The sequence below is a fragment of the Dendropsophus ebraccatus genome, chromosome 1 (assembly GCF_027789765.1).
Source record: "Dendropsophus ebraccatus isolate aDenEbr1 chromosome 1, aDenEbr1.pat, whole genome shotgun sequence".
NCBI lineage: Eukaryota > Metazoa > Chordata > Amphibia > Anura > Hylidae > Dendropsophus > Dendropsophus ebraccatus.
This window is the reverse complement of record NC_091454.1, coordinates 118,602,353-118,628,719: the sequence shown is the minus strand read 5'-3', so window position 1 is coordinate 118,628,719 and position 26,367 is coordinate 118,602,353. Positions and strand designations below refer to the sequence as shown.

The 26,367-nt window shown below is 42.2% G+C and overlaps 1 protein-coding gene across 3 annotated transcripts in view; it reads left to right on the top strand.

Annotated features, from left to right (window-relative positions):
• Positions 1 to 26,367, top strand: part of PIK3CG (phosphatidylinositol-4,5-bisphosphate 3-kinase catalytic subunit gamma) — a 79,441-nt gene that overhangs the window by 46,012 nt on the left and 7,062 nt on the right. For all 3 annotated transcript variants that reach the window (XM_069977551.1, XM_069977561.1, XM_069977542.1), the window contains exons 2-7: positions 4,735 to 6,756; positions 15,882 to 15,947; positions 17,592 to 17,817; positions 19,443 to 19,546; positions 21,768 to 21,914; positions 26,122 to 26,212. In XM_069977551.1, coding sequence (XP_069833652.1) covers positions 4,747 to 6,756; positions 15,882 to 15,947; positions 17,592 to 17,817; positions 19,443 to 19,546; positions 21,768 to 21,914; positions 26,122 to 26,212 — 2,644 coding nt within the window. In that variant the 5' untranslated portion in view covers positions 4,735 to 4,746. The remainder of the gene's footprint in view (positions 1 to 4,734; positions 6,757 to 15,881; positions 15,948 to 17,591; positions 17,818 to 19,442; positions 19,547 to 21,767; positions 21,915 to 26,121; positions 26,213 to 26,367) is intronic.

Here is a 26,367-nt window from a genome sequence, read left to right as displayed (position 1 = left end):
GGCGTATATCGTATACTTTCAAGCGAACGCATCAACCTCAAAACTACGTGCGTATATTCGCGGTTCGCACTACGGCTGGAATCATACGCAGTGTGAACATAGCCTTAAGATGCTTTATATCCTGCAGGAAGTGGTGTTTTTTTCCAGTCTGACACAATGTTCTCTGCTGCCACCTTTGTCCATTACAGCAACTTTCCAGAGCAGCAGCAAATCCCCTCTATTGCCTTAGACAGTTCCTGTCATAGACAGAGGTGGCAGCAGAGAGTATAGTTTCAGACTGGAACGAATACACCACTTCCTGTAGGACTTTCAGCAGCTGATAAGTATGGAAAAACGTATAAATCTGTATAACTTTCTGGTACCACTTGATGTGAAAAAGTAATATTTGTTTGCCTGAGTTACCCTCTAATACAATATTTTGGTAAACCCCTTAAATAAAAGGATAAAGAGGAAAATTTATCAAGATAACTGTACTTAAATAAAGGCCCACTCTGTGCACCCCAGATTTACTAAGAGGTGCCAGAGCTGGTGTAGATTTTTGCCATGATTTACAACTGCCATGCCTCCTCTCCACCTTACCGTTCCCCCGTCCACCCATCATGCGAGTAAGGCGTGTTGGGGAAAAGGCACATATTTGTGTATGCCAGGGTGCACAATGGTAAATTCCCCCCAAAGTTTATATTTCAGTCACATATTAATGTCTTAGTTTCAAACCCATTGTACAGTTTCAAACCCATTGTACATTTACGCCCCTGCAGCCTGGGCGCAAATGGGTGTAAATCTATTCTGCCGGGGGGGGGGGGGGGGCGCACTGTGAAGCTCACTCAGGAGCTGAGCTTGTTTCATAGCGGCAGAGGCCGTTAACCCCGTAAATGCTGTGATTGTTTAATGCTGTGTGGTGTTTACCGATCGGACACGCTGCGGGGGTCCTGATCACAAATAGCCCCCCAAAATACGCGGAAGTGCATTTTTTATATCAGTTTCACCCCATAAATGATATTTTGGGTGCTCCGTCATTCATTTTATGGTGGATTGAAGCGTGCCATTACAAAGTACACCTGTTGCCCAAAAAAACAAGCCTTCACATGGCCCTTTAGGTGGAAAAATAAGAGTTTTAGCTCTTAGAAGGCGAAGAGGAAAAAACGAAAATTGGCGCAGTCCTTAAATGGGTTGGCCACTTTAATAGTAAAATAGATCAGTGTATAATATTAGTAACTGTACTCATTGTATATACTGACAGCAGCTCCCTGTGTACCTCATAGAGCTAAAATCAGACTCCCCTCCTCCAGGCTGGGCTGCCCTGCTCTGCTCTGTTTTGTTTCTGTTCATAAGATGGCTAACGTGGAGGATATGGACCAGCAGGTCTGCTTGCTTGGCTGCATATGTGCAGCATGAGCAAGCTGTCTACCTGTTTGAGCCATGGAGATTGCAATACCCCTTCTTTTTGTGGGGAGTCATTGCGACAGGATAAAATCTGGTAGGGTACAGAGAAAGGCTGCAGAGTTCTTGTTGTTAGATGTGACAAACAAGTTGTAGAGCTAACAGCGTATGTTTATATACAGGGATGTGTTGGGAGGGTATCTATATTTAGATATCTAGAATTAGTATAGTATGTAATGTTAGGAGGCTTGCATACCACCAGGGCCATATTTACCACTAGCCACCCGTGGTCCGGTCCGGGAGAAGGAAACTACTTTTTTTTATTTTTTGGTATTGGTCAGGTCTGGTGTGGCGGTGTTAAATGTGATGCCTGGAGCTATTATCTATTGGTTACCACATGAGTGTCTGGTTTTGGCTGCATATGGTGACGTACAGTAAATGTGGGAACGCGGCCTAAGACTGATCAGAGATCAATATGATGTTCAGAAAGTAGAAAATCATGATGGTAATTAGTGAGTGAAGATGGGGGGTCTGAAGGTTTAGTGCCTAGGGCAGCAGCAGCTGGTAATACGGCCCTGCATACAACATAAAAATATTGGCTCTTTTCACATGTTGCAGTTTCATTGCGTTACTGCATTGCTTAATTGCATCACTGCATAATTTCATTGCGTGAAATGCAATGAAACTTTTTGTGTAACTTTAGCCTCAAGCTTGCACCAAAATGAGTCATCAAAGAGCAAAAACAAACATGTGGATATCGTGTTTCATCTTTCTGCATTGATTATTAGCCGCAGCATCCTGCCTAAGGCTATATTCTCACAAAACATACTTTTTTGGAAAACAACGGCCATTCTTTTCATAAAAAAAAAAAATATATACACTGCAGCGAACAACGGCAGTTGTTTGCCAGTAGCCATACAAAATAATGTTCATATAAATTTTTTTGTGGGGGGGGGGGGGGCCTTGTTCACATGCTGTCCTTTGCATTAAGGTCAATAGATTTTTTTAAGACACAGCAGCAAGCAGCAATGTTAAACTAAAATAATGTTCAGTCTTTGCAGTGTCATCTGTAGGAACATGCTAAACAACAGTCATTGTTAGTACATCATGGGAACATAGTCTAAAAGGGGCTGTGTGACTAGGTTAATGTTACAGTATCTGAGGGCAGTATAAATTAATAATAGAGACCCTTGTTTACCAAAGGTAAGTGGGCAGCAGAGGAGAAAGTCCAGAAAACTGCTCGCAAGACAGATCTGACTCAGATTTGGGCAAATGTATATAAAATCATCAGCATCAAACTAACAACTGTGGATTATTGAAGTCTTCTTTGAATATTTATACATTAAAAGTAATGTATAAGGAGGAGGACTTATCTATGTAGAGGGAGTAAGGTTATGAAAACTTCGAGTAAGCTAACATTGTAGTAGCCCTTATACAAGTAATTGCTTTGACAATGATGCCAATACTGTGGTGTCTTTGAGCTATCCATTTATTTTATAGATGGCCATTCATTTGAATCACCCTCACGAAATATTATATTTCTCATACAGCCAAAAATGAAATGTTGAATTTACTATTGCTGATTTTGCTAGGTTGCTTGAAACCATACCTGCAGCCACTTTTGCTATCTCAACGGGTTGTTTGTCAAACATTCATGTTTAGCTAAACATACTTGTTATTTCTATGGAGTCTGAAGGGGAGGAGCAGCTGCATGTCTAGGAAGTAGGAGTGGACATCATGAACCATATTGCAAGGGACTGGCCATTCTATAGATAAAAGGTTGTAAAAAAAATCTAGTACTTCTGAGTATTTTATCTTAGACTGGTTTCACAATGCGTTTTTCAGTCAGTTTAATGTATCTGTTTTTAAAGTTTCTTTTGATGTACACAAAAACGTGGTCAGCCACACTTAATAAAAAAGACCCATCTGTTTTGATCCATCAATAATAGAAAAACTGATCCAAATGGATTGCACACAATTGCATCAGTTTTTTTTCCATAAAACATACCGGTATACGTTAATTTGGACTGCAAAAATGCAGTATGAACCCAGTCTTAGCTAGAACCCATCCATCTAGATTTATGAGATAATGTAATTGCATTTTAATTTTAATAAAAAATGTTCATTATGTGCTTTTGAAGCATAGCATTTGTTTCCAAATATTATTTCTGACCTGAATGTTTACCACAGCTTTACAGCTTTTCAATATCTCCACTAAACTGTTAACACAGGTAAGTAGGAGAGATGGGACACAGCATGGCAATCTGTTCATTCTTTTTAAAAATCACTATTGCTTGGACAAGTTGTACAGTGTTTGTGTGTTAAAAATCATTTTTGACCATGTTAACCTGCATGATAACTGCATAATGGTAAAAAGACTTACACAACAATTTTCCCCATCTTAAGAAGACCATGCACATTAGACAGCAGTATGTTGATGGTTGGGCCACTGTTGAATGAAGGATCCTAGTTCTTGATGGTTTCACTGACACAGCTGCACACATTTTAGTCTACACTAGCCATTACAATTATTCAAACTGGCTATACACTTTTATATACATCGGGTGATAAACAAATGGTCTTTGTGGAAATATCCTGGTCACATTTTATACAGGTGATATCATTCCTAGACTAGAAATATTTCCGGAACTAAAGATATTTAGTCCATTTATCGAACAAGCAGTGCTATTTATCATACAAGCAGTTGTTATAATTAAAACTATAGACTTTAGTCAAATGTGTATGGGAACCTTTTTGACTACAACCTCCATGCTGTTTACATTTGGCAAATAGTATAGCTGTATATTACAGTCGTTTATGTTACAAATATGGAAAACAAATACTCTGTAATATCACATATACTGCTTTGCTCTAAAAGAACACTAACATTCATGGATAATTTTCCTAAGTTTTACTAACCATTAGAGATAACGAGTGCAATTACTCGAGTCTGTCCGTACCCAAGCCTGTTGCATTTTATTAACGATGGCTGCAGAAGTTGGATGCAGCCCTAGGGGGTCAAGGAAAACATGGGTACGGCCTATGGCTGTTTCCATTTTTTCCAAGAAGTGTTAGGACTGCATCCAACTTCTGCAGTCACCGCTAATCAAATGCCGCACGCTCAGGTTGGATGGACCCAAGCATGCTGGAGTTGCTACTTACCAGGTAATGTAACACACTAGATGAATGGCTATTAGGTGAGCTGTGCATTATCGCTATGCTTTTGAGCTGGATGCATTATTATATTCATATTTTCCTTTAAACGAGCGTACGTATCACTTGATACAAACTATACTATATGTGTACGAACATGTAAATTGTACTAACACATTGTGGTTTTCTTTTTATTTAAAGTTTGTGGCTGGCATGGAACTGGGGAGTTATGAGCAGCCTGTTGTTCTGAGAGATGAAAATAAACGGAGAAGGCGAAAAATGAGACCTCACTCAGCAGCAGCAGCATCGAACATGTTTTCCATGGAGGCAGTTCCTATAGAATTCATCTTGCCCACTAGTAATAAAAGCAGCAAAGTACAAGACACAATTCTACTGGAAATTGCTGGTAACTGTACAGTTGATCAAATGAAAGCACAGGTCTGGATGAGTGCAATAGAGAAAAGCCACAACAGTGATTTCTACCACAGGCTTGCCCCTGACCAATTCCTCTTGCAATATCAGAAAAAGGGCCAGTGGTATGAAATTTATGACAAACATCAGGTGATACAAACTTTGGACTGTATTGTGTATTGGAAAGTTTTACAAAAAACTGTGGGGAAAATTTTTATTATCCAGAAAGAAAAACCTTCGGAGGAAACACTGGAGTATCAACAGCAATTAAATTATCTCATTGGATATGATGTTACTGATGTAAGTAATGTACATGATGATGAGCTAGAGTTTACCCGCCGTAGATTGGTTACACCGCGAATGATTGAGTTGGTGAAAAGAGATGCCAGGTTGTATTCAATGGATCCTTGGGTCACATCCAAACCACTTCCAGAATATTTAAGTAAAAAACTTTCCTCCAATAACATATTCATTATAATACACAAAGGTATGACAAGCCATACAATTAGAGTCTCCATTGATGACACACCAGATGTAATCCTACAGAGCTTCTTTACAAAAATGGCCAAGAAAAAATCATTGTTGGACATTTCAGAGGAACACAGTGAATTGGATTTTGTCCTTCGGGTTTGTGGGAGAGATGAATATATATTTGGGAATGCACCAATCAAAGATTTCCATTACATTAGGCAATGTATTAAGAATGGTGATGAGATACATTTTGTTTTGGAGGTTCCGCCTGACCACTCAGAAGACAAGGTCCAGAAAGAAGAGTGGCCACTGGTTGATGATTGTACTGGTGTAACAGGTTTTCATGAACAGCTTACAATAGATGGAAAAGATCATGAGAAAATTTTTACCATATCCCTTTGGGATTGTAATAGAAAGTTCAGAATAAAAATAATTGGGATTGATATACCAACTTTACCAAGAAATGCTGAGCTTATTGTTTTTGTAGAAGCCAACATTCTTCATGGACAACAGGTGCTCTCTCAAAGGAGGACATCATGCAAGCCCTTTACAGAAGAAGTTCTCTGGAACACTTGGCTTGAATTTGATATCAAAATAAAGGATATACCAAAAGGAGCTCTTCTAAATTTACAGATATTTTGTTGCAAAGCACAGACTGCCACAGGGAAAGCCAACATACAGTCGCCGGATTCCACTAGCTCAGATTCCAAATTTAAAAATCAACTTCTATATTATGTAAACCTCCTCTTAATAGATCATAGGTCCTTGTTAAGACAGGGGGAGTTTGTTCTTCATATGTGGAGAATACCTGGTAAAGGAGAGGATCAAGGCAGCATTAATGCAGATAAACTAACATCTGCAACAAACCCTGACAAAGATACATCAATGGCGATTTCAATAAGTCTGGACAAATACTGCCATCCTGTAGCTCTGCCAAAACACAAGTCAGTATCCGATCCTGAACTGGATAGGGCACGATCTGAAATGCCCAATCAACTACGAAAACAGCTTGAAGAAATTATATCTACCGACCCACTGCATCCTCTTACTCCTGAGGACAAAGAACTTTTGTGGCATTTTAGATATGAAGTTATGAAGAACCCAGATGCCTACCCAAAATTACTGAGTTCTGTTAAATGGGGACAGCAAGCAATGGTAGCCCAAACATACCAGCTGCTAAATAAAAGAGAAGCATGGGATGACTGTCCCCTAGATGTTGGACTAACCATTCAACTTCTTGACTGCAATTTTTCTGATGAAAATGTACGCGCTATGGCAGTCCAGAAACTGGAAAGCTTGCAGGATGATGACGTATTACATTATCTTTTACAACTAGTACAGGTAATACTTTTCATATTTGCTTATCTAGTTCCTCAATGCAGGTTTTAATTTGCATAAGCACAATGACCTATTTATGTTTCAAGAACAAATACTTCTTCTATTTTGTAATCTCACTTAGGGTTGTCTTTATAGTTATTGGCCTTGGATTAGTTGCTTGTGTTATTGCTTTTCTTTTGATCGCTGCTAGGAGTGCAGAAAATACACTCAGTCCTCCACTTTTGGCTTTGTACATAGAAACGCAGCATTTTAGAAGTTATTGTTAAACTGCAGTTAAAGCGTAATTGTCATTTCAGGGTCATTTTTTTTAAAACATTAAATATCAACAGTTCAAGCGATTTTAAGAAACTTTGTAATAGGTTTTATAAACCAAAAGAGTTTCCTTCTGTACTGAAAAAGCAATCTCCCAGCCTCCCCCCTCACTGCAGAAGAAGCAGGATTTCTGTGTCTATTATGTGGCTATGGAGAGGGGAGGGGCTGTTAGGAGTGACTGAGCACGGAGCAGTCTTGCAAAGCACAACACCCTGCAATCTTCTCTCAGTAAGTTCATTGATAAGCACTGACCTTTCTGACTCAAGAATACTGTGGTTTAGGTGACCAGAGAGTCTACAAACAGCTGACCTTCATGTCACCTCTTCCTGCTCCCTCATCTCCCTAGGCCCCCCTCCATAAGGATAGAATGGAGAGAGCAGAACCCGTCTTCACTGGCTTCTCTGTAATGAAGACGTGTTTGCCTGATAATGCACAGATAAGAAGTCGGGGGGGAGGCTGGGAAATTGCTTCTTGAGTACAGAAGGAGGCTTTTTTGGCTGATAAAACCTATTACAGAGTTTCTTAAAATCGCTTATACTACTGATTTCTGCAATAAAGAAAATATGACAGTTACGCTTTAATTTGTTATGACAAATGTGGTAGATGCTGAGGGCTTGTTTATGCAGGACCATACACTAGCAGTTACCTTTATTATTAACCTTTTTCTGATGACTAAACTAGGGATGAGCGAACCGAACCGTAACGAACCAGATTCGTTACGAACTTTACAAAAAGTTTGTTTTGTCAGTGAACTTTGAGAAAGTTCGTAACGAATCTATTTAAAATAACAACAACAAATAAAATCACAGAATAGACCAGGATACAAGGAATTATTACTCCTATAATCCCTTGTATTCTGGTTTTCTGTGAATACCAAGATGTGTGACGTCACTCCTGTTAGGGTGAGACCTTAAATTAGTCTCCTCAGATATACCTTGGTGCTGCCTAATCAAAAATGTAATGTGACTGTTGTCTGTGAGTATTAACCAAGACACATAAAAGTAACTTTAGTGTTCAAGCTGATCTACTTTATTAACCCCTTGCCTCCGCAGCCTGTTTTGGCCTTAATGACCAGGCTCATTTTTCAAAATCTGACCTGTCTCACTTTATGCGCTTATAGCTCAGTGATGCTTTAACGTATGCTAGCGATTCTGAGATTGTTTTTTTGTCACATATGGCACTTTATATTAGTGGCAAAATTTGGTCACTACTTTGTGTGTTTTTTGTGAAAAACATCAAAATATCATGAAAAATTTGAAAATTTTGCATTTTATGAACTTCTGAAATTCTCTGCTTCTAAAAAAGGAAGTCCTAGCATATACATTAGTTACTAAATCACATTACCAATATGTCCTCTTTATTCTGGCATAATTTGGGAAACATATTTTACTTTTTTAGGCTGTTATGGGGCTTAGAAATTTATTAGCAAATTATCACATTTTGTGAAAGTTTCCAAAACTGATTTTTTTTTAGGGACCAGTTTTTTTTTTAAGTTGATTTAGGAGGCTTGTATGCTGTAAAACCCCATAAGTGACCCCATTTTGGAAACTAGACACCTTAAAGAATTAATCTAGGGGTATAATGAGCATTTTAACCCTACAGGGGCTGGAGGAAAGTATTCACAATTAGGCCTTAAAGAAATCGAAAATTTTAATTTTCCAATAATATATATGTTTAGATTAAAGTTTCTCCTTTCCAAAAGGAACATGAGAGAATCTGCACCCCACAATTTGTAACACAGGTTCTCTTGAGTACAACGGTACCCCATATGTGGGCGTAAACCACTGTATGGGCACACAGCGGGGCTCAGAAGGGAAGGAGCCCCAATTAGCATTTTCAGTGCAGATTTTGCTGAAGAAGTTTCTGAGCGCCAGGTGCGTTTGCAGCGCCCCTGTAGTGCCCGTAGAAGAGAACCCCCCCAAAAGTCACCCCATTTTGGAAAGTACACCCCTCAAAGAATTCATCTTGTGGTGTGGTGACCATTTTGACCCCACAGGTATTAGAGGAAAGTATTTAAAATTAGACAGTAAAAATGAAAAACTCGAATTTTTCCAATAATATGTTCGTTTAGTTTAAAATTTCTCAATTTCACAAGGAACATGAGAGAATCCGCACCCCAAAATTTGTAACGCAGGTTCTCCTGAGTACAACGGTACCCCATATGGGGGCATAAACCACTGTATGGGCACACAGGAGGGCTCAGAAGGAAGGGAGCGCCAATTAGCATTTTCAGTTCAGATTTTGCTGAAGAAGTTTCTGAGCGCCAGGTGCGTTTGCAGTGTCCCTGTAGTGTCCGCAGAAGAGAACCCCCCCATAAGTCACCCCATTTTGGAAAGTGCACCCCTCAAAGAATTCATCTTGGGGTGTGGTGACCATTTTGACCCCACAGGTATTAGAGGAAAGTATTCAAAATAAGACAGTAAAATTGAAAAACTTGAATTTTTCCAATAATATGTTTGTTTAGTTTGAAATTTCTCAATTTCACGAGGAACAGGAGAGAAGCTGCATGCCCAAATCTGTAACGCAGGTTCCCCTGAGTAAAACGGTACCCCATATGTGGGCATAAACCACTGTATGGGCACCCAGCCGGGCTCAGAAGGGAAGGAGCGCCAATTAGCATTTTCAGTGCAGATTTTTCCGAAGAAGTTTCTGAGCGCCAGGTGCGTTTGCAGAGCCCCTGTAGTGTCAGCAGAAGAGAACCCCCCCAAAAGTCACCCCATTTAGGAAAGTACACCGTTCAAAGAATTCATCTTGGGGTGCAGTGAGCGGTTTGACCCCACAGGTATTAGAGGAAAGTATTCAAAATAAGACAGTAAAAATGAAAAACTCGAATTTTTCCAATATATGTTCGTTTAGTTTAAAATTTCTCAATTTCACGAGGAATGGGAGAAAAAATGTACCCCAAAATCTGTAACGCAGGTTCTCCTGAGTACAACGGTACCCCATATGTGGGCATAAACCACTGTATGGGCACACAGCGGGGCTCAGAAGGGAAGGAGCGCCAATTTGCTGGAGCAAAACCGCAGCTAGTAATGGTTATTAGAATAGCGCAGTTACTAAAATACAAAAAAAAAATGAGATTACAGGTAATGTGGGGTGGTTACGGATAATCTGGGGTGATTACGGGCAACCTGCGGTGGTTACGGGCAACGAGGGGTGGTAACGGGCAACGTGGGGTGGTAACGGGCAACGTGGGGTGGTTACGGATAAACTGAAGTGCTTATAGGTAATCTGGGATGGGAACCTGTAACGTGCGGTGGTCGGGGGCAACGTGCGGTGGTCGGGGGCAACGTGCGGTGGTCGGGGGCAACGTGCGGTGGTCGGGGGCAACGTGCGGTGGTCGGGGGCAACGTGCGGTGGTCGGGGGCAACGTGCGGTGGTCGGGGGCAACGTGCGGTGGTCGGAGGCAACGTGTGGTGGTCGGGGGCAACGTGCGGTGGTCGGAGGCAACGTGCGGTGGTCGGAGGCAACGTGCGGTGGTCGGGGGCAACGTGTGGTGGTCGGGGGCAACGTGTGGTGTTGGGGGGCAACGTGCGGTGGTCGGGGGCAACGTGTGGTGGTCGGGGGCAACGTGCGGTGGTCGGGGGCAATGTGTGGTGGTCGGGGGCAACGTGCGGTGGTCAGAGGCAACGTGCGGTGGTCAGAGGCAACGTGCGGTGGTCAGAGGCAATCTGGGGGGAATTACATGTGATTAGGGGCAACCTGGGGGGGTTACAGACAATCTGCGGTGGTTATGGGCAGCGTGCGGTGGTTATGGGCAGCGTGCGGTGGTTATGGGCAACGTGCGGTGGTTAGTGGCAACGTGCGGTGGTTAGTGGCAACGTGCGGTGGTTATGGGCAACGTGCGGTGGTTAGTGGCAACGTGCGGTGGTTAGTGGCAACGTGCGGTGGTTATGGGCAGCGTGCGGTGGTTATAGACAACGTGCGGTGGTTATAGGCAATCTGGGGTGGATACGGGCAATCTGGGGCGGATATGGGCAACCTGCGGTGGTTACGGGTAATTTGGGGGGGCTAGGGGTAATCTGGGAGTAAACTGCAATTATTACTATAATAAAAAGTGTGTGTTTTATTTTTTTGTATGTTTGTCACTTTTTGTACTTTATACATTAATTTTCACTGTATTACTATGATTACTGTGATATTTTCTATCACAGTAATCATAGTTCAGTGACAGAGACCAAATTGGTCTCTGTCACTTTAAATTTTCAGAGCTAACTGCTTCTGGAGCGCATGCGCACTTCAGAATCAGCCTGGACGTCGAGGAGGACGGAGCTCCGTGGATCAGGTAACGTATGTGGGGAAGGGGGGGTGACTGGGGGACGGGGGTGACTGGGGGGGTGGGGGGCGACTTGGGGGGGGGCACGGTGACACTTTTTATCCCCTGTCACCAATGATTTATGGTGACAGGGGATAAAAAGTGCTGATCAGCACTGGGAACAGGCGATCGGCGGTATATAGTATATACCGCCGATCGCCTGCTCCGGGACCACACGGGGGGGGTCCCCGATCACTGCCCCATGCTCTCCGTTACCTCCGGTGGCGGAGAGCATGGGGCTTTGATCACTTATTCATTTCCATCCTTGCGAACAAACATCGTTTGTTAGCAGGGATGGGGGCGGCCATCTTGGATCTGATGGCCGCCCGGGTAGGGTGATCGGGGGGCTGATCTGGGGTCTGAGGGGACATTTTTCATCTCACCCCACCGTGGATTCACGGTGGGGGGAGATGAAAACTATCGGCGGCGCCGGTAATGCCCGATACCGGCGGATCGCCGCTAAAGAGGTAGTAGCGGCGATCCGCCGGTATCGGAGGACGAGGGGAGGGGGCCGGGGGACACACTGTTAGTGGCGGTGGGGGGAGGCAGCGTTCTGCAGCCTCCCCCCGCCGCCCGATCGGCGGGGGACACTGAATCTCCCCATAGACGCTGCGGTCGCATTGACCGCGGCGTTTATGGGGTTAACTGCCCGGGGGGGAGCGCGGCTCCCCTCCGGGCAGTGGCAGCAGGAGGATGCTGTGTGACACAGCCTCCTCCTGCTGCCCGATCTCACCCAGGGACAGAGGGGGGAGGCAGGGAAAGCATGACGTCCAGGGACGTCATGATGCATTCTGCCACTGCTTTTCATGACGTCCCTGGACGTCATATTGGGGGAAGGGGTTAAGTGAAAATCTCAGTTTATATCTTCACAATAAAGCTTAAAAAAAAATAGGAAACCCCGTTTAGCCGCAACCAAAAAAGTAAAAAAAAACAGTCCAAAAAAAGTCCCATCACTGTCCCAGAAAAAAAAAAAGTCCCATCACTGCACAGTTGTGTAGAAAAATGTTGGCGACTCATTGGGATTCTCGGTGTCCAAGACTGTGCACCCCAGTGCTGATGTCTGGTCCATTAATTATGGCCAAGGGCAGTACATGTCTGTTACTGCCCATTGGGTCAACATCCTCCCAGAAGACCATCAGAAAGTTAGCCCATTCTTTCCACTGTCACCTCCCCGGTGCTTTAGGGGGCCAGTTCTTCCTCCACCACCTTGCAACCATTAGCCGCTTCGACTGCAGTCCAATCTGCCCCGGTGTCTTACCAATAGGCCTGGCGCTCTCAGGCTGTACTCCATTTTTTGAGCCTGGGTGAACGGAGCCACAGTGGGCAGGAGCTCCTCCGGACCATCAGGTAGGAGATATATGAATGGCTGACCCCAGGTCAACTAACGGTGGGAAGTTTTGTAGCCCACAAAGGAAGGAACATTGTCTCTGCAGTCCAGCAGGGAGGGCTGTGTCATACACCTTGTATGGCACATGTGATAAACCTCATAGTGCACAGGTTTCTTTGAACATGTCCTGCCAATTGTTGATCCCTTTTGAGGACGCAACTCTGTTTGTGAGCAGGCATGACTATGGATTCAACAACATCATTCCACTCGTCCGTGTTCTGGAAAGTGCACTGAACAACATCATTAGCGATGTTCTCAATCATACTGGCTTGAGTGCAATCAAGTGGTACCGCCTCCTCTAATAGTCTCTTCTCAACCATACTGGGCTGGGTGCAATCAAGTGCTGCTGCCTCCTCCTCCTCCGTCAATTGTCTGTTCTCAACCATACTGGGTCTAATACAGTACTATCACTGCTGCTGGTTCCACTGTCAAATGTCTGTTTTCCACCCTACTGGGTCCAAGGAACTTTGTGTCCTATGTCCCGTGTAATCACTTACACCTTGGCTAATTTTTTTTCACTATTTTTGCACTTTGATTTTTTCCACTTTTTCATTGTAATAGCAACTGCAACTAAACGAAACTATACCCTATCAGACTCCCACTATTAATTATTCAGCCGTTATAGCAAGGTTCATTTTAGGTTCGAAAGGTTTAAAAAATTCGCTCATCCCTACACTAAACATAGGAAGGACACAATCCCTGCAGTGTAACATGAAAATAATCTGTTTCCCATCACTTGTTCTTCAGTGGTCTTTAAATTGTATCTGTTATTATAACTTTCAAAATCTAAATCAACAATAGACGTGATATAAAGCAAGTTTGCAATTTACCTTTTTTTTTTTTAATTATCATGCTTTAATACTAAGCTATACTTAACAAAAACCCAGGTCCAGTCTCCTGAAGGCAGCTTTTTAGTCTTGTGCTGGTTGAAAAACAGATTCTAAACACATGAAGTATTACGTGTACAGAGTCACCACTCAATGTGTCCATCAATCACATGACTGCCTTCTCTGTGAGAGCTCAGATGACACAGGACTTCCTGTGTTTAGACTCTTTGAAAAAAAAAAAAAAGAATGCAGGAAGTGCCGTGTTTTCCATGATAACAAAAAAATAAGGAGTGTAAATTGCAAAACCTGTTAATTAACCATGTTAATTTATTACTGTAGAAAATGATCTGATATTATGGGTGTAAATCTTTGCATGCATGTTCTGATGCATGGTTTTCCAGTGAAAGGCTAAACTGACGGTACATGCCAGGCCGTGCTCATGATAAAGCATATTTCCAATTATGTGCATAAAATGAGTGTGAGTAGTGGAACTATAGGGCACTGTTTGTTGATTTGTGACTTATTTTTTTGCTCTGGTCTATAGTATAGCTGCATTGTCTTTAGGGAATTTGAGGTAGTCAGTCTGAAGTCTACCTCCTAACTGCTGTTCTGTCATTTACATTAGCACCTCTTCTCACCACGTTACGAAGTCAATGTAAGGTGACCTGAATTCTGGAATGAAAAACCTGTCTACTTTCCTGTAGTTCAGAATCTGTGAGAAACAGAAGCATATTAGGTCACACAGTACAGACTATACACAAGGCAGTAAGCCACAATAAAGGGGGATACTGCATTCTGCATAGCTTGCACTTGTGACCAGAAAGAGAAAAGGGCAACTGAAAGAGTTACATTGTTCCCTATGCAGAATGGCCAAAGAAACTGGAAATGAGTCTGCACAACCAATGTAATACTCCAGTCACATCATATGTAGGGATTAATGTCAAACACCACTTCTGACTACTGTCCATTTTCATCACATAGCATAACAAAGGGAATCCAAGTACAAACACAGATACATATACAAAAAGCTTAAAAAATACTTTTAGCAGATGAAAGAGAGGAGACATCATTAGTAACCACCAATACATGTATGCATATGAGTATTACAAAATTAGCCATATATATATCATCCAGAAGAACAGCATTTTGGTAATTGAGAGGGTGCCAGCCACCAGGGTCTTGATTAAAGCAGCAGTTCACAAAATCTTTTTATTGTCCCCCCCCCCCGGTAGCGGCTGGCACGTATACTTACCAAAGTTGATCGTGGTCCCGCGGCGCTGTTCAAATCCGGCGCGCGCTCACATCCGCCTCTGTAGTGAGTCCTCTTCTCTGAAGGCCGAAGTCACACGCTTCCATAAAGAATGCATGGAAGCGAGTGACTTCCGGCAAATAATGATAGGACACAGAAGAGGAGTCACTGAAGAGGCGGATGTGAGCGTTAGCCGGATTAGAACGGCGCCGCGGGAGCGGAGCGGAGCCGCCCAACGGGACAAAGTATACGTGCCAGCCGCTACTGGGGGGGGACAATAAAACATTTTTGTGAACTGCTGCTTTAAGGATCCGATCTCTGTTTCTCTCTCTTTCTCTCTCTCTCTCTCTCTCTCTATATATATATATATGTACTGTATATATATTTTACACTTACAATATCTTCTTTTGTATCTTACATCCTATATACAATATAATCGCATATTTACAAAGTTCATAAATAGAGATGAGCGAACCGGGTCGGGTTCGAGTCGTTCCGAACCGGAACGATCGCCATTTGATTAGTGGCGGCTGCTGTACTTGAATAAAGCTCTAAGGTTGTCTGGAAAACATGGATACAGCCAATGACTATATCCATGTTTTCCACATAGCCTTAGGGCTTTATCCAAGTTCAGCAGCCACCGCTAATCAAATGCCGAAAGTTCAGGTTCGAATCGACTCGAGCATGCTCGAGGTTCGCTCATCCCTATTCATAAACAATCGTGAATATATGGGACATCCAATGCATTGCTGGATAGATTGGATGGGTATGAGTCTTACGAGTCCATTATTGAATGAACATCAAAACACTATAGCACCATCATACTCGCCCATCAAAATGTTTGATGTATGTGGGGTGATGCCATCTGACCCATATTTTGGTGTAACTTACATCCATGAATTACTATAATACACGCTATAACAATGTCATGCCTGTTTTTCCACAGTTTTTAGTAGCTATTAAATGGATTAGAAATGTATATGATAATGTGATCTGAAATGAGAAAACAAACATATTTTGATTATTTCTTATTTCTAGGCCGTTAAGTTTGAGCCATATCATGACAGCGCATTATCCAGGTTTTTATTGCGGCGTGCCTTAAGGGTAAGATATCTATTTTATTAACATACTTTTTTTTTTTTTTTTTTTACTTTGCATTACCACAATATTAGTCATATGCTTATTAAAGCAGTTTACCTACCAAAATATCTTAGGACTTATCAATGGGACATGTAAAAACGTTCAGTGTCATACAACTGGGATCCCTCCAGAACCGAAAGAAAGGATGCGCTTTGTCCCAGCCGCCTGTGAATAACAAGACATGCAATTCTCTACATTTACTGGAATAGCAGTTACAGTGATGAACTAGAGTATACTGGCATTGAATTCTGCTGCTGGGATAAGGGAAGTTGGGATGGTATTTATCCAGTGTGGGACTGGTCCACCAGAGGACCAGAGGATCCTCTGGTGGGTCCCCAGCTTTAGAACCTGCAGTAACACTGACTGACATGTCGTTTCTCACTGGTTCTTCATTGGTGGGTCCCCAGAATAATCTCTTCTGGTTGGCCCCAGATACTCCATACTGACACTGTATTTATCTCAGCAGCCAGTGCTATTTTTTGTATCTGATCTGTTTAAGTGGAAAGCAACACGATCAGTATTTTATGATAACCATTAAACACATGACAATCCTCTTTAGGTTGCCTATACATTGGCCATTTTCATTTGTTGGTCTAAGTATAAAGCCAAGCAGTGAACACTAGAAATTAGTTATATGTAGGTGCTTTCCTGAGGCACAGCCAATGCACTAAATAAGAAGTGCATATAGAGAGGGAGGAAAACTTATTTTATTCTAAACAGCAGTCATTCCTTGTGTGCCTATATATATAAGTGAGCCTTAGGGGCATAGCACTAAGTTGACCTCTAGCCTTGAATTATTAGATTATTCAGATCTTAAAGGACAAGTGCCATGAAAAACTTTTTCCCAGTAATTGAAGCACATTACAAAGTTATATAACTGTAATATGCTTCAATCACCTATCTGCCTCCCTTCCCTGTCCTTTCCCCCCTCCACCCCCCACCAGGAAGTGTCCTAACCTGCCTTGTCAGGTGACTCAGCTTGATCAGCTCTCATTGGCTGAACAATTGCAAGCCATCACTTGGACTGGGGAACGGGGGGGGGGGCTGCTGTAACAGGACCTAGAGCAGCCCTCCTGCTGATGACTCATCCTCACAAGAAGGAGCTGCCTGGTGACGGTGAGTTAGGACACTTCCTGGTGGGGGGTGGAGGGGGGAAAAGACAGGGAAGGGAGACAGAGTTATATAACTTTGTAATGTGCTTCAATTACTGGGAAAAAAATTTTCATGGTACTTGTCCTTTAACTCCTTTCCTTTTGTACTCTATATATTATATTTTAATTAAAGCAATGAAAGGTATATTTTCGGAGTGATCTACATAAGGGTTTTTTGACCCCCCAGGCCTTGTGCCTCAGAGTTAGACACGGTGGTCTGAAGAAAACCATATTCACATTAAAATATAACCTGGTGTGCCATTGAATTTTGAGATATAGATTGTACCTAACCAACCATCAATAGAGTACCCAACATATATGGTGTACACGGGTAAATTTGGGACTGTTAGGTTTGTATGCAAGGACACAAAGTACTCATCATGATCTAGATTTCAGGAACATAAAAATTTACAAAGCATAAACTGCATTTCTATTTTAAACCTGTTTTTGTTTGCAGAGTAAACGAATTGGCCACTTCCTATTTTGGTTTCTGAGAAGTGAGATTGCGCAGTCTATGCATTACCAGCAGCGCTTTGCCGTAATCCTGGAGGCTTACCTTAGAGGCTGTGGTACCTCAATGTTAAATGACTTCATGAAGCAGGTGCAAGTTACAGAGGTTCTTCATAAAGTCACCATGGAGATCAAAAGTGTTTCTGCTGAGAAGTATGATGTAACCTCACAAGGTAAAAGCCTTGCACTTTTCTATGATAAAACAAAGAAACAATATACCCTTCCTGAAAATATTTCCAATAGGTGAGAGCAGCTTTGTTATGATGAACATGCTGTGCAGCCAGGAAAGCGTGGTGTGCAAACTAACTCTCATCTATGTGGAAAAAGCTGCCTCTCTAGTGCCACTTATTAAGGATAACTTCCTTGGAAGTCAGTGTCCTACTCATTAACCCCTGCATGCACATCAAATTTTAGTCCAGGGAGTATAGAGCAGGATATCTGCAGCTGACAGCAGCCAGGATGAAGTTAACACCAATCCAAGCAATGTAGCCATTTTGCTATCAGTAGCAACCGTGGCATGTAGACAGTTAGAAGTCATATGTAAGCCCCTCCCAGCCTCCCACACAGCTCTGCAGACGGCTCTGTTCTGACCAACAAAATTAACTAAACGTGTCAAGAAGAATAAAATGGTGGAAAGGAGTTACATGACTACGTATTTTAAAGAGACTCTGTCAGTAGGTGTATGCTGTCCTATCTAAGGGTAGCATAAACTAGTGATATACCCCCTCCCCAGCAGCAGAGTCACACAACACAGTGGTGGTCAACCAGTGCCATCCCCCCACACCAGCAGCAGAGTCATACAACACGCCGGCTGCCACCCCCCAGCCAGCAGCAGAGGAACAGGATTCATTAATTCATGGGGATTGATGGGGCACCGCCCTCAACGCACCTAGATTTAAAAAGTGGACGCCGGCTGGGTAAAGGGAGCAAGATGCTGCTTGCCAGAGGTCTTCTGACGTGTGCAATCTTCCCACTCTGTGTGCTCTCAGCGTGCGCCGCAGTGAGGGGGAAGGGATGCAACCAAGCCAATGGGGAAAACTTTACTAGGACCTTGAGCTGCAGCCCACCCCTGCACTTGGTTACATGTGAACCAGGTGACAGGGGGATCTGTGTTTTTAATGGATTCCACGGATGTGGCATCCGTGGAATCGGTAAAAACATGGGTCCCATAGAGTTCAATTGGGGGACCCGTGACACGATCCACCTCTGCACTCTGACCTGTCCTATTTTATTGCGGTGTCATCGCGGCACAGATCACATCAATAGATGCATAGGACTTAATGTCCCCTAAAATTGTCCATGATCACAAATCCGCAACCACGGACAATTTCACAGGACGTTTGAATAGGGCCTAAGTATTTAATAGCAAAAGATATGCTCTGTCACATCTTTTGGTCTCCTGCTGAATGTTGTGGCTGCTCCCTCTGAGACAGATTCATCTTGGCAGTGACAACCCCTCCTACTTCAGTTAATGATTGGCGGAGTGGGCTGTCACTGCCAAGATGAGTCAGTCTTGGAAGTGACAGCAGGGGTGTTCAGCAGGGCACAAAAAGACGCCACAGAAGGACCCAGAGAGAACGTTGTTAAGTAAGAATAAGATCTTTATTATTTTCTATGCAACCCTAGCATTATAAAAAATGTCTGGAGTACCCCTTTAGTTGTCACATGGGAGTATCCCGGTATAGGGTATTGTTTTAGGAGTTACCTTAAATAAATGTTTATTTATATCTGTTTATCGTATTAATACCTATAAAGTCAATATATCTTGCTCATATATACAGTACTTTTGGTTTTATAGTTATCACGCAGCTTAGACAGAAGCTTGAAAAACTACAGGGATCTCTTCTTCCAGAGAGCTTTAGAGTACCCTATGATCCTGGACTAAGAGCTGGAGCACTGGTTGTAAGTCGTGTATATTTTTATTCTACGTATTATGTCACACATCTAATTCTTAATAGAACACCCTCTCTGCTCAGCCATAACATTAAAAGGTGAAGTAAAAACATTTATAATATATTAGGCAGCAAAAACAGTGGGCTATTGAGGTTGATATGTCAAAAGCAGGAATAATGGGCACATGTAAAGATCTCAATAACATGGACAAGGGCCAAATTATAATGGATAGACAGCTGGGTCTCAGCATCTTTAAAATAGCAGGTCTTAGGCCATGTTCACACACTGAATTTTAGCAATAAACAACAGCCACTGTTGCAAGTTTTATTGACAGCTGTCAATAAGATAACAGTGTATGGAACAATGGCCATAGTGTGTACACCCTGGTGTTCTCTACGGCCACACAAAATAATTGACAGGTCTATTTTGTACAGCTGCTGTTCAGTAAATAGCTGATGTACAAAACAGGCTGTGCTCACAGTGTATTTTAGAAATAAATAACGGCCATTCTTGCAAGTTTTATTGACAGCTGTCATTAACATTACAAAGTATGGAACAACGGCCATATTGTATACACCCTGTATAAACTAGGCCCTTGTTTTCTGTGGCTGCACAAAATAATTGATAGGTCTATTTTGTACAGTTGCTTCTCAGTAGACAGCTTCTGTACAAAATAGCCTGTGCTCACAGTGTAAAGTAAGGCTCCCGGCCATACTTTACACTGTGGTCTATGGCAAATTGGAGCTTAGGCACATCCGATAGTGTCAGCATTCCAATTAAAATCAAGTGGTGTTCATCCGGCCGATACTGCAGGTGAACATGTCAGACATGTTCATACACTGCGTGAACCTGGCCTAAGGCTGTACTTACAGACACAGATAATTGACCAATTTATCTGACAGATTTTTGAAGCCAAAGCCATGAACAGACTATATACAGGGAACAGGTCATAAAGGAAATACTTTGAATTCAGATCCATTCCTGGCTTTGGCTTCAAAAATCTGTCAAATAAATAGGTCAATTATCTGTGTGTGTAAACACAGCCTTATGGGCTGTTCCCTGTATGCATTGGTTCATATTTACTAAAAGTGTTCCAAGGAAAGACTGAGGGAATACTAGGGTAATGGGCCTTCAAGGCTCAATAATGTTTGTCAATTTGGTCTGATGCCACATTCCTGGTTCCTGGAGCACTAATAGTTGAAAAAAGTAATGCTGGCTATGATAAAAGGGTATCAGAATACACTGTGCATTGCAGCTTGCTGTGTTTGGCATGTTGCATAGCAGGAAACCATATAGAGTGCCATTCAGTTGAGGAACATGACAAGAAGCTCGTCTGATCCATGAAGTACCTATACAACCCACAATGCAAATTTCATAGACCAGTATTTTATTGACAATTGAACACAAATCAAATGTTGAAAGTTAGACAAGGAACAATGCTGATGTTCAAATGAATGAAAATTTGAAGACCCAGAACAACTGAGAAACTAGAATCCCACATCAAAGATGGACAGCAAAAATTCAGCAATGGGTCTCATCACCTCCTAGACATATACAGAGTGTTGTAAAAAGAAGAGGGAATGCTACACAATGATAAACATGGCCCTGCCCCAACTTTTTTGGGATATGATGCCATCAAGTTGTCATTTAGATAATATTTTTCTTGACTTTAAAATATCTTGCTTTAAATATCTGATATGTGTTCTATATTCCTATGAGAGTTGCAAATCATTGCATTAGCTCAGAATTATCAGTGTGTATAACAGACACTGGTATTCACTGCCTATGGCAACCAGTTACAGCGCAGCTTACAACTCTTGTAGCCCTAATCCACCTTTCTAATCATTGACCATTGCACATTTCTTGACCACTGACATCATTTACTGTGTCTTTTTTTTGCACTGCATGGCTGAGAGGTTAGATCTTGGTTCTTATAACAGACAAGAAGGCAGGACAGTGCATCTTCTCCTTTTTAAAATTATTATAGGGAACAGAACAGAAGAAACATGTCACCTGAATAAATGGAGTGCACTGGGTGTGTGGGCAAGCACTCCAGCTATTCTCTATGGGGCTTCCAAACTAATTTTGGAGATAGCCCTAGATAGCAAGAGTAGGAATATGGCCAGCTATATGTTTGAGATTTGCTTACTTACAAAGTAGACACAATTATGAAGAAACACACGGACAGTTTATTATGGAGATGATAAATAATACATTTTCTTTACAAAAGGTGGAAAAGTGCAAAGTAATGGCATCAAAAAAGAAACCATTGTGGCTGGAATTTAAATGTGCTGATACAACCGCACTGTCCAATGAGACTATAGGAATAATATTCAAGCATGGAGATGACCTCCGTCAGGACATGCTCATTTTACAGGTAAAATCTACATTACTAAAGGTATTCTACATTGATTTATACTCCTGTTTTAAAATTGTATTCCAGGGGTTCTGCAGGATATATATATATATATATATATATATATATATATATATATATATATATATATGAAGGGCACGGTTCTTTTACTGAACATCTTCATAAATAAAATAATTTTTACATGGATGGCTTTCAGGTCTTATATAATATGTATAACCTTTGTCCAAATGTTGAGTGAAAAGTTCATCCATGACACAATTGTATGCCTTAGTGTGATGGCTGAAGGGACACCCTATACAGTATGTTAAAAAACAATGAGAGGAACTGAACATCAAAAAATAATCCAACATGCTAACAATGACCCACTTTTTCTGTTTTTCTTGTTTAGAACGTGGTCTTAGACTTCAGATAGCTGCTTTGCCGCATATTCTTTTGAATTCATAGTATTGTACTTAAAGAGGTTGTCCAAGAAAAATTAATACTTAGCCAGGCTGCAGGGGCTGCGGACGACATATCAGTAATGTATACTTACCTTACCTCTGCACCGCTGCCTGTGTTTTCAGAACATCCAATGATGTCCCGCACTTTTAGGAAAAAAACGCTCAGTATAGAGTCTATGCTGAGCGTCCATTTCCGGTGGGAGTAGGACTTCATTGTACGTTATGAAAACACAGTGGTGCAGAGCGGGTGGCCCGGCATCTGGCAGTATTGGGGGAATGGGACAGGTAAGTATACAGTACTGACATGTCCCCGACAGTCTGGCTAAGTATTCATTTTTCCTGGACAACCTCTATAAAGCGGTGCATGGAATGCATATGGTACATCTGTATGACAAAGCCAATTTTCGTTTTTGTGTTTTTTCCTTGTGTTTGAAAGGCCATAGCACTTGCATTTTTTACCTAGAAACCCACATGAGCCCTTATTTTTTGCGTCACTAATTGTATTTTTCACTGGCAGACTTAATTTTCACATAAAATATGCTGTGAAACCAGAAAAAAAATTATATGCGCGGTGAAATTGAAAAAAAAAACGCAATTCTTTTTCTTTGTTTTTTTTTTTCGTTTTTACGCAGTTTGGCCTATGGAAAAACTGACATGTTATACATGTTCCTTAAGTCGGTATGATTAAAACCATAAGCAACTTGCATAACTTTAATATTATTTGATGGCTTTTTAAAAAATAAAACCTTCTACAGAAAAAAAGTTCCTTAAAATTGCTTAATTCCCATGCTTATAGCGCTTTTATCCTTTGGTTTATGGGGCTGATTGAGGTGTCATTTTTTGCGCCATGATGTGGTCTTTCTATCAGTACCTTGATTATATATTATATGCAACTTTTTTATTGCTTCATTACAATGTTTCTGGATTTGATGTGACCAAAAATGCACAATTTTTGCACTTTGCCAGGTCTTTGCTCTTACGCCATTTACCGTGCGAGATCAGGAATGTGATAAATTAATAGTTTGCGTGGTTACGCAAGCGGCGATACCAAACATGTTTGTTTATTTATTTTTATTTATAAAATGGGAAAAGGGGGGTGATTCAGACTTTTATTAGGGGAGGTTTTTTTTTTTTTTTAATGAAGACATTTTTTTTTACTTATATATTAATTAGAAGTCCCCCTGGGGGACTTCTAATACAACTACACTGATCTCATGGATCGGTGCTGTTATACAGCTACACTCATCTCTATGAGATCGGTGCTCTGTTGCTATGGTCTGCTGCAGACCATTGGGGGATCCCGCCACTAGACACCAGGGATAGGCTGCAAATAACACTGTTAGATGCAGCTGTCATGTTTGACAGCTGCATCTAATGGTGTTAATTAGCGGGAGCCTGCTTCTGCTAATAGCCGTGGTCCTGTGCTGCAGATAGCAGTCGGGATTGCGGCAGTTCAGAGCAGGGTCACGGCACGGCCCCCCTCTGAACTCCTCTTGCGGACATATGCCATACGGGTACAGCATATGTCCTTAAAGGGAACCAATCACGCAGAAAATCACCCTAATGATAAGGAAACGTGCTGGCACATCACCCAGCATGCTTCCCAAACATCCCCCTGTACCCTCCGTGCCCCCCTCTTTTAGATCGTATTCTTACTTTTATGATGTCCCGCGCTGTATGTAAATGCCGGGCAAGTAGTCGTGGTGGGGGGTCCTGGGCGCATCTAGTCACGGTCCTGTGCGGTGGAATAGCTGTAATCACGCCCACGCAGTGCGTCATAATCTTCTCCAGCCGTAAAGTGCATGCGCGGCGTGCCAAAGACGTTGCCGATGTATAACGCAGGCGCCGGGTGACGTAGGCGGAACGCAGGTCCTTCAATCACGCCCCTCTGGGCATGATTACAGCTATTCCACCGCCCAGGACCGTGACTAGATCTGCCCACCGTGACTACTTGCCCGGCATTTACATACAGCGCGGGACATCATAAAAGTAAGAATACGGAGGGGGGCAAGGAGGGTACAGGGGGATGTTTGGGAAGCATGCTGGGTGATGTGCCAGCACGTTTCCTTATCATTAGGGTGATTTTTGCGTGATTTGTTCCCTTTAAGGTTAAAGGCTAACTCCAGCAAATATATATATATTTTTTTCAAATCAACTGGTGTCAGAAAGTAACAGAGCAGCTGATAAGTACTGGAAGACTTAAGATTTTTTAATAGAAGTAAATTAAAAATCTTTGGCACTTTCTGACACCAGTTGATTTAAAAGGTTGCAACAACGGCCGCTGTTTATTAACAGTGCAGCATTACATTAGAGTGTATGGAACGGCCGTAGTCTACACACAAAATAACTGACAGGTCTATTTTGTGCGGCTGCTATTCAGTTAACAGCAACCGTACAAGATTGAAGTGCAGGCACACCCGAATATGCCCGCATTCCAATTCAGATAAAGTGATGTTCATGTGATGAATAAAGTGATGAACATGTGAGACAGCGACCGGCCACGTCAAACGGAGCGCTGGACTCTCCTGTCATTCTCTATGAGCGTTGGACTCATCTCTCAGCGCGCGCGCCAGGCTGCAGCGTCTGAGATCTCCGTGACCCGACCGGATCCAGAAGCGGGACCCGGCGGGATCAGGTGAGTATAGGGGGCTGTAGCGGGGGTTGGGAGCCTGTCACCCCGGCACGGGGAGTGACAGGTTCCCTTTAAGCAAAAGAGTTTCCTTCTGTATTCAAAATAGGCTTTTTTTGCCTGATAAAACCTATTACAGAGTTTCTTAAAATCGTTTGTACTATTGATTTCTGCTAAAAAAAAATTTAAATGACAGTTACATTTTAAGTGCCATACTCTGTCATATATTGTATGTACATAAGTAGACTTCCCTAGATGCAATACTTCTGCTGGAAAATAGCTCTCTACATAGAGCACCCAACATCCTAAAATAGCAGTGACTGGCCTCCATGTACTCTCTCTATCGGAACGCACCTGCTATATATGTTTGTATCTTCCTGAAATAAAGCATCCAAGCCACTGAAATCTGGTCAGTGCCGTTTTATTTTTCCTGAAGACTCCTTGCATTGCTGAATCTACTGTTTTCCCAACGTGCACCATCCAAGTGGGATAATTGCTGATGGATGCTTAGTCTGTGGAGTATAGGAAGCCGTAGTGCCTGCCCTTTTTCCCTGTTGGCTATTGGCCTCCATGTACTGCCATGCAGGCTTCAGACATGTGCATAGGGCCAAGGGGTGGGCAGATGTTTTAGCTACAGCAAAAAGATCTGCCTGGTTATAGCCACCTAAACAATGGTTTAATTTCCCTGCTTATCATTCAACTGTATTTTTAGTCTCTCAAACAATATATTGGGGGGTTTATTACAACCAACGTATCAAACGCCACTCTTAAGTAATTTCCCACCAGAGGCTGCTACAATTTCTGCCTGTAAATTGTTTCAAATCTGGTACCCACATGGCGCTGTGGCCACTTTCTGCCATGTTCTATCCGCTTAGCAAGGTCGGAACAAAGTAGCAAAAAGTCACAAAATATGTATGGGTGTTGCTACTTTTTGAAAAATACACAAGCCTAGGGATATTAATCCCACCCATAATCCTTTTTAACTATTCTATCAGGTTTATAAATGCCAGTTATTGATGTTTCTATGAGTAGTCCTGGCGCATTAAATAAATGCTGCAATTTTTATAGTGGTATAGCTTATAGACCCTTTAACAGGTTTGCATACATTCATTAAACAAGGGTTGTTTATTATATTCAGATACTTCGAATCATGGAATCTATTTGGGAAGGGGAATCACTAGACCTTTGCCTGTTGCCCTATGGCTGCATTTCTACAGGAAATAAGATAGGTAAGTGATGGGGTGCGATAGTGATAGACCTATACTATCACGGTTATTCTGCCCTTCTGTATAGTACACACAACTATCTATATTCTACAGCTTATATACCCATACAGACTATCCCCATTCCACTTATTGTTCAACATGTAATACAGCATATCACA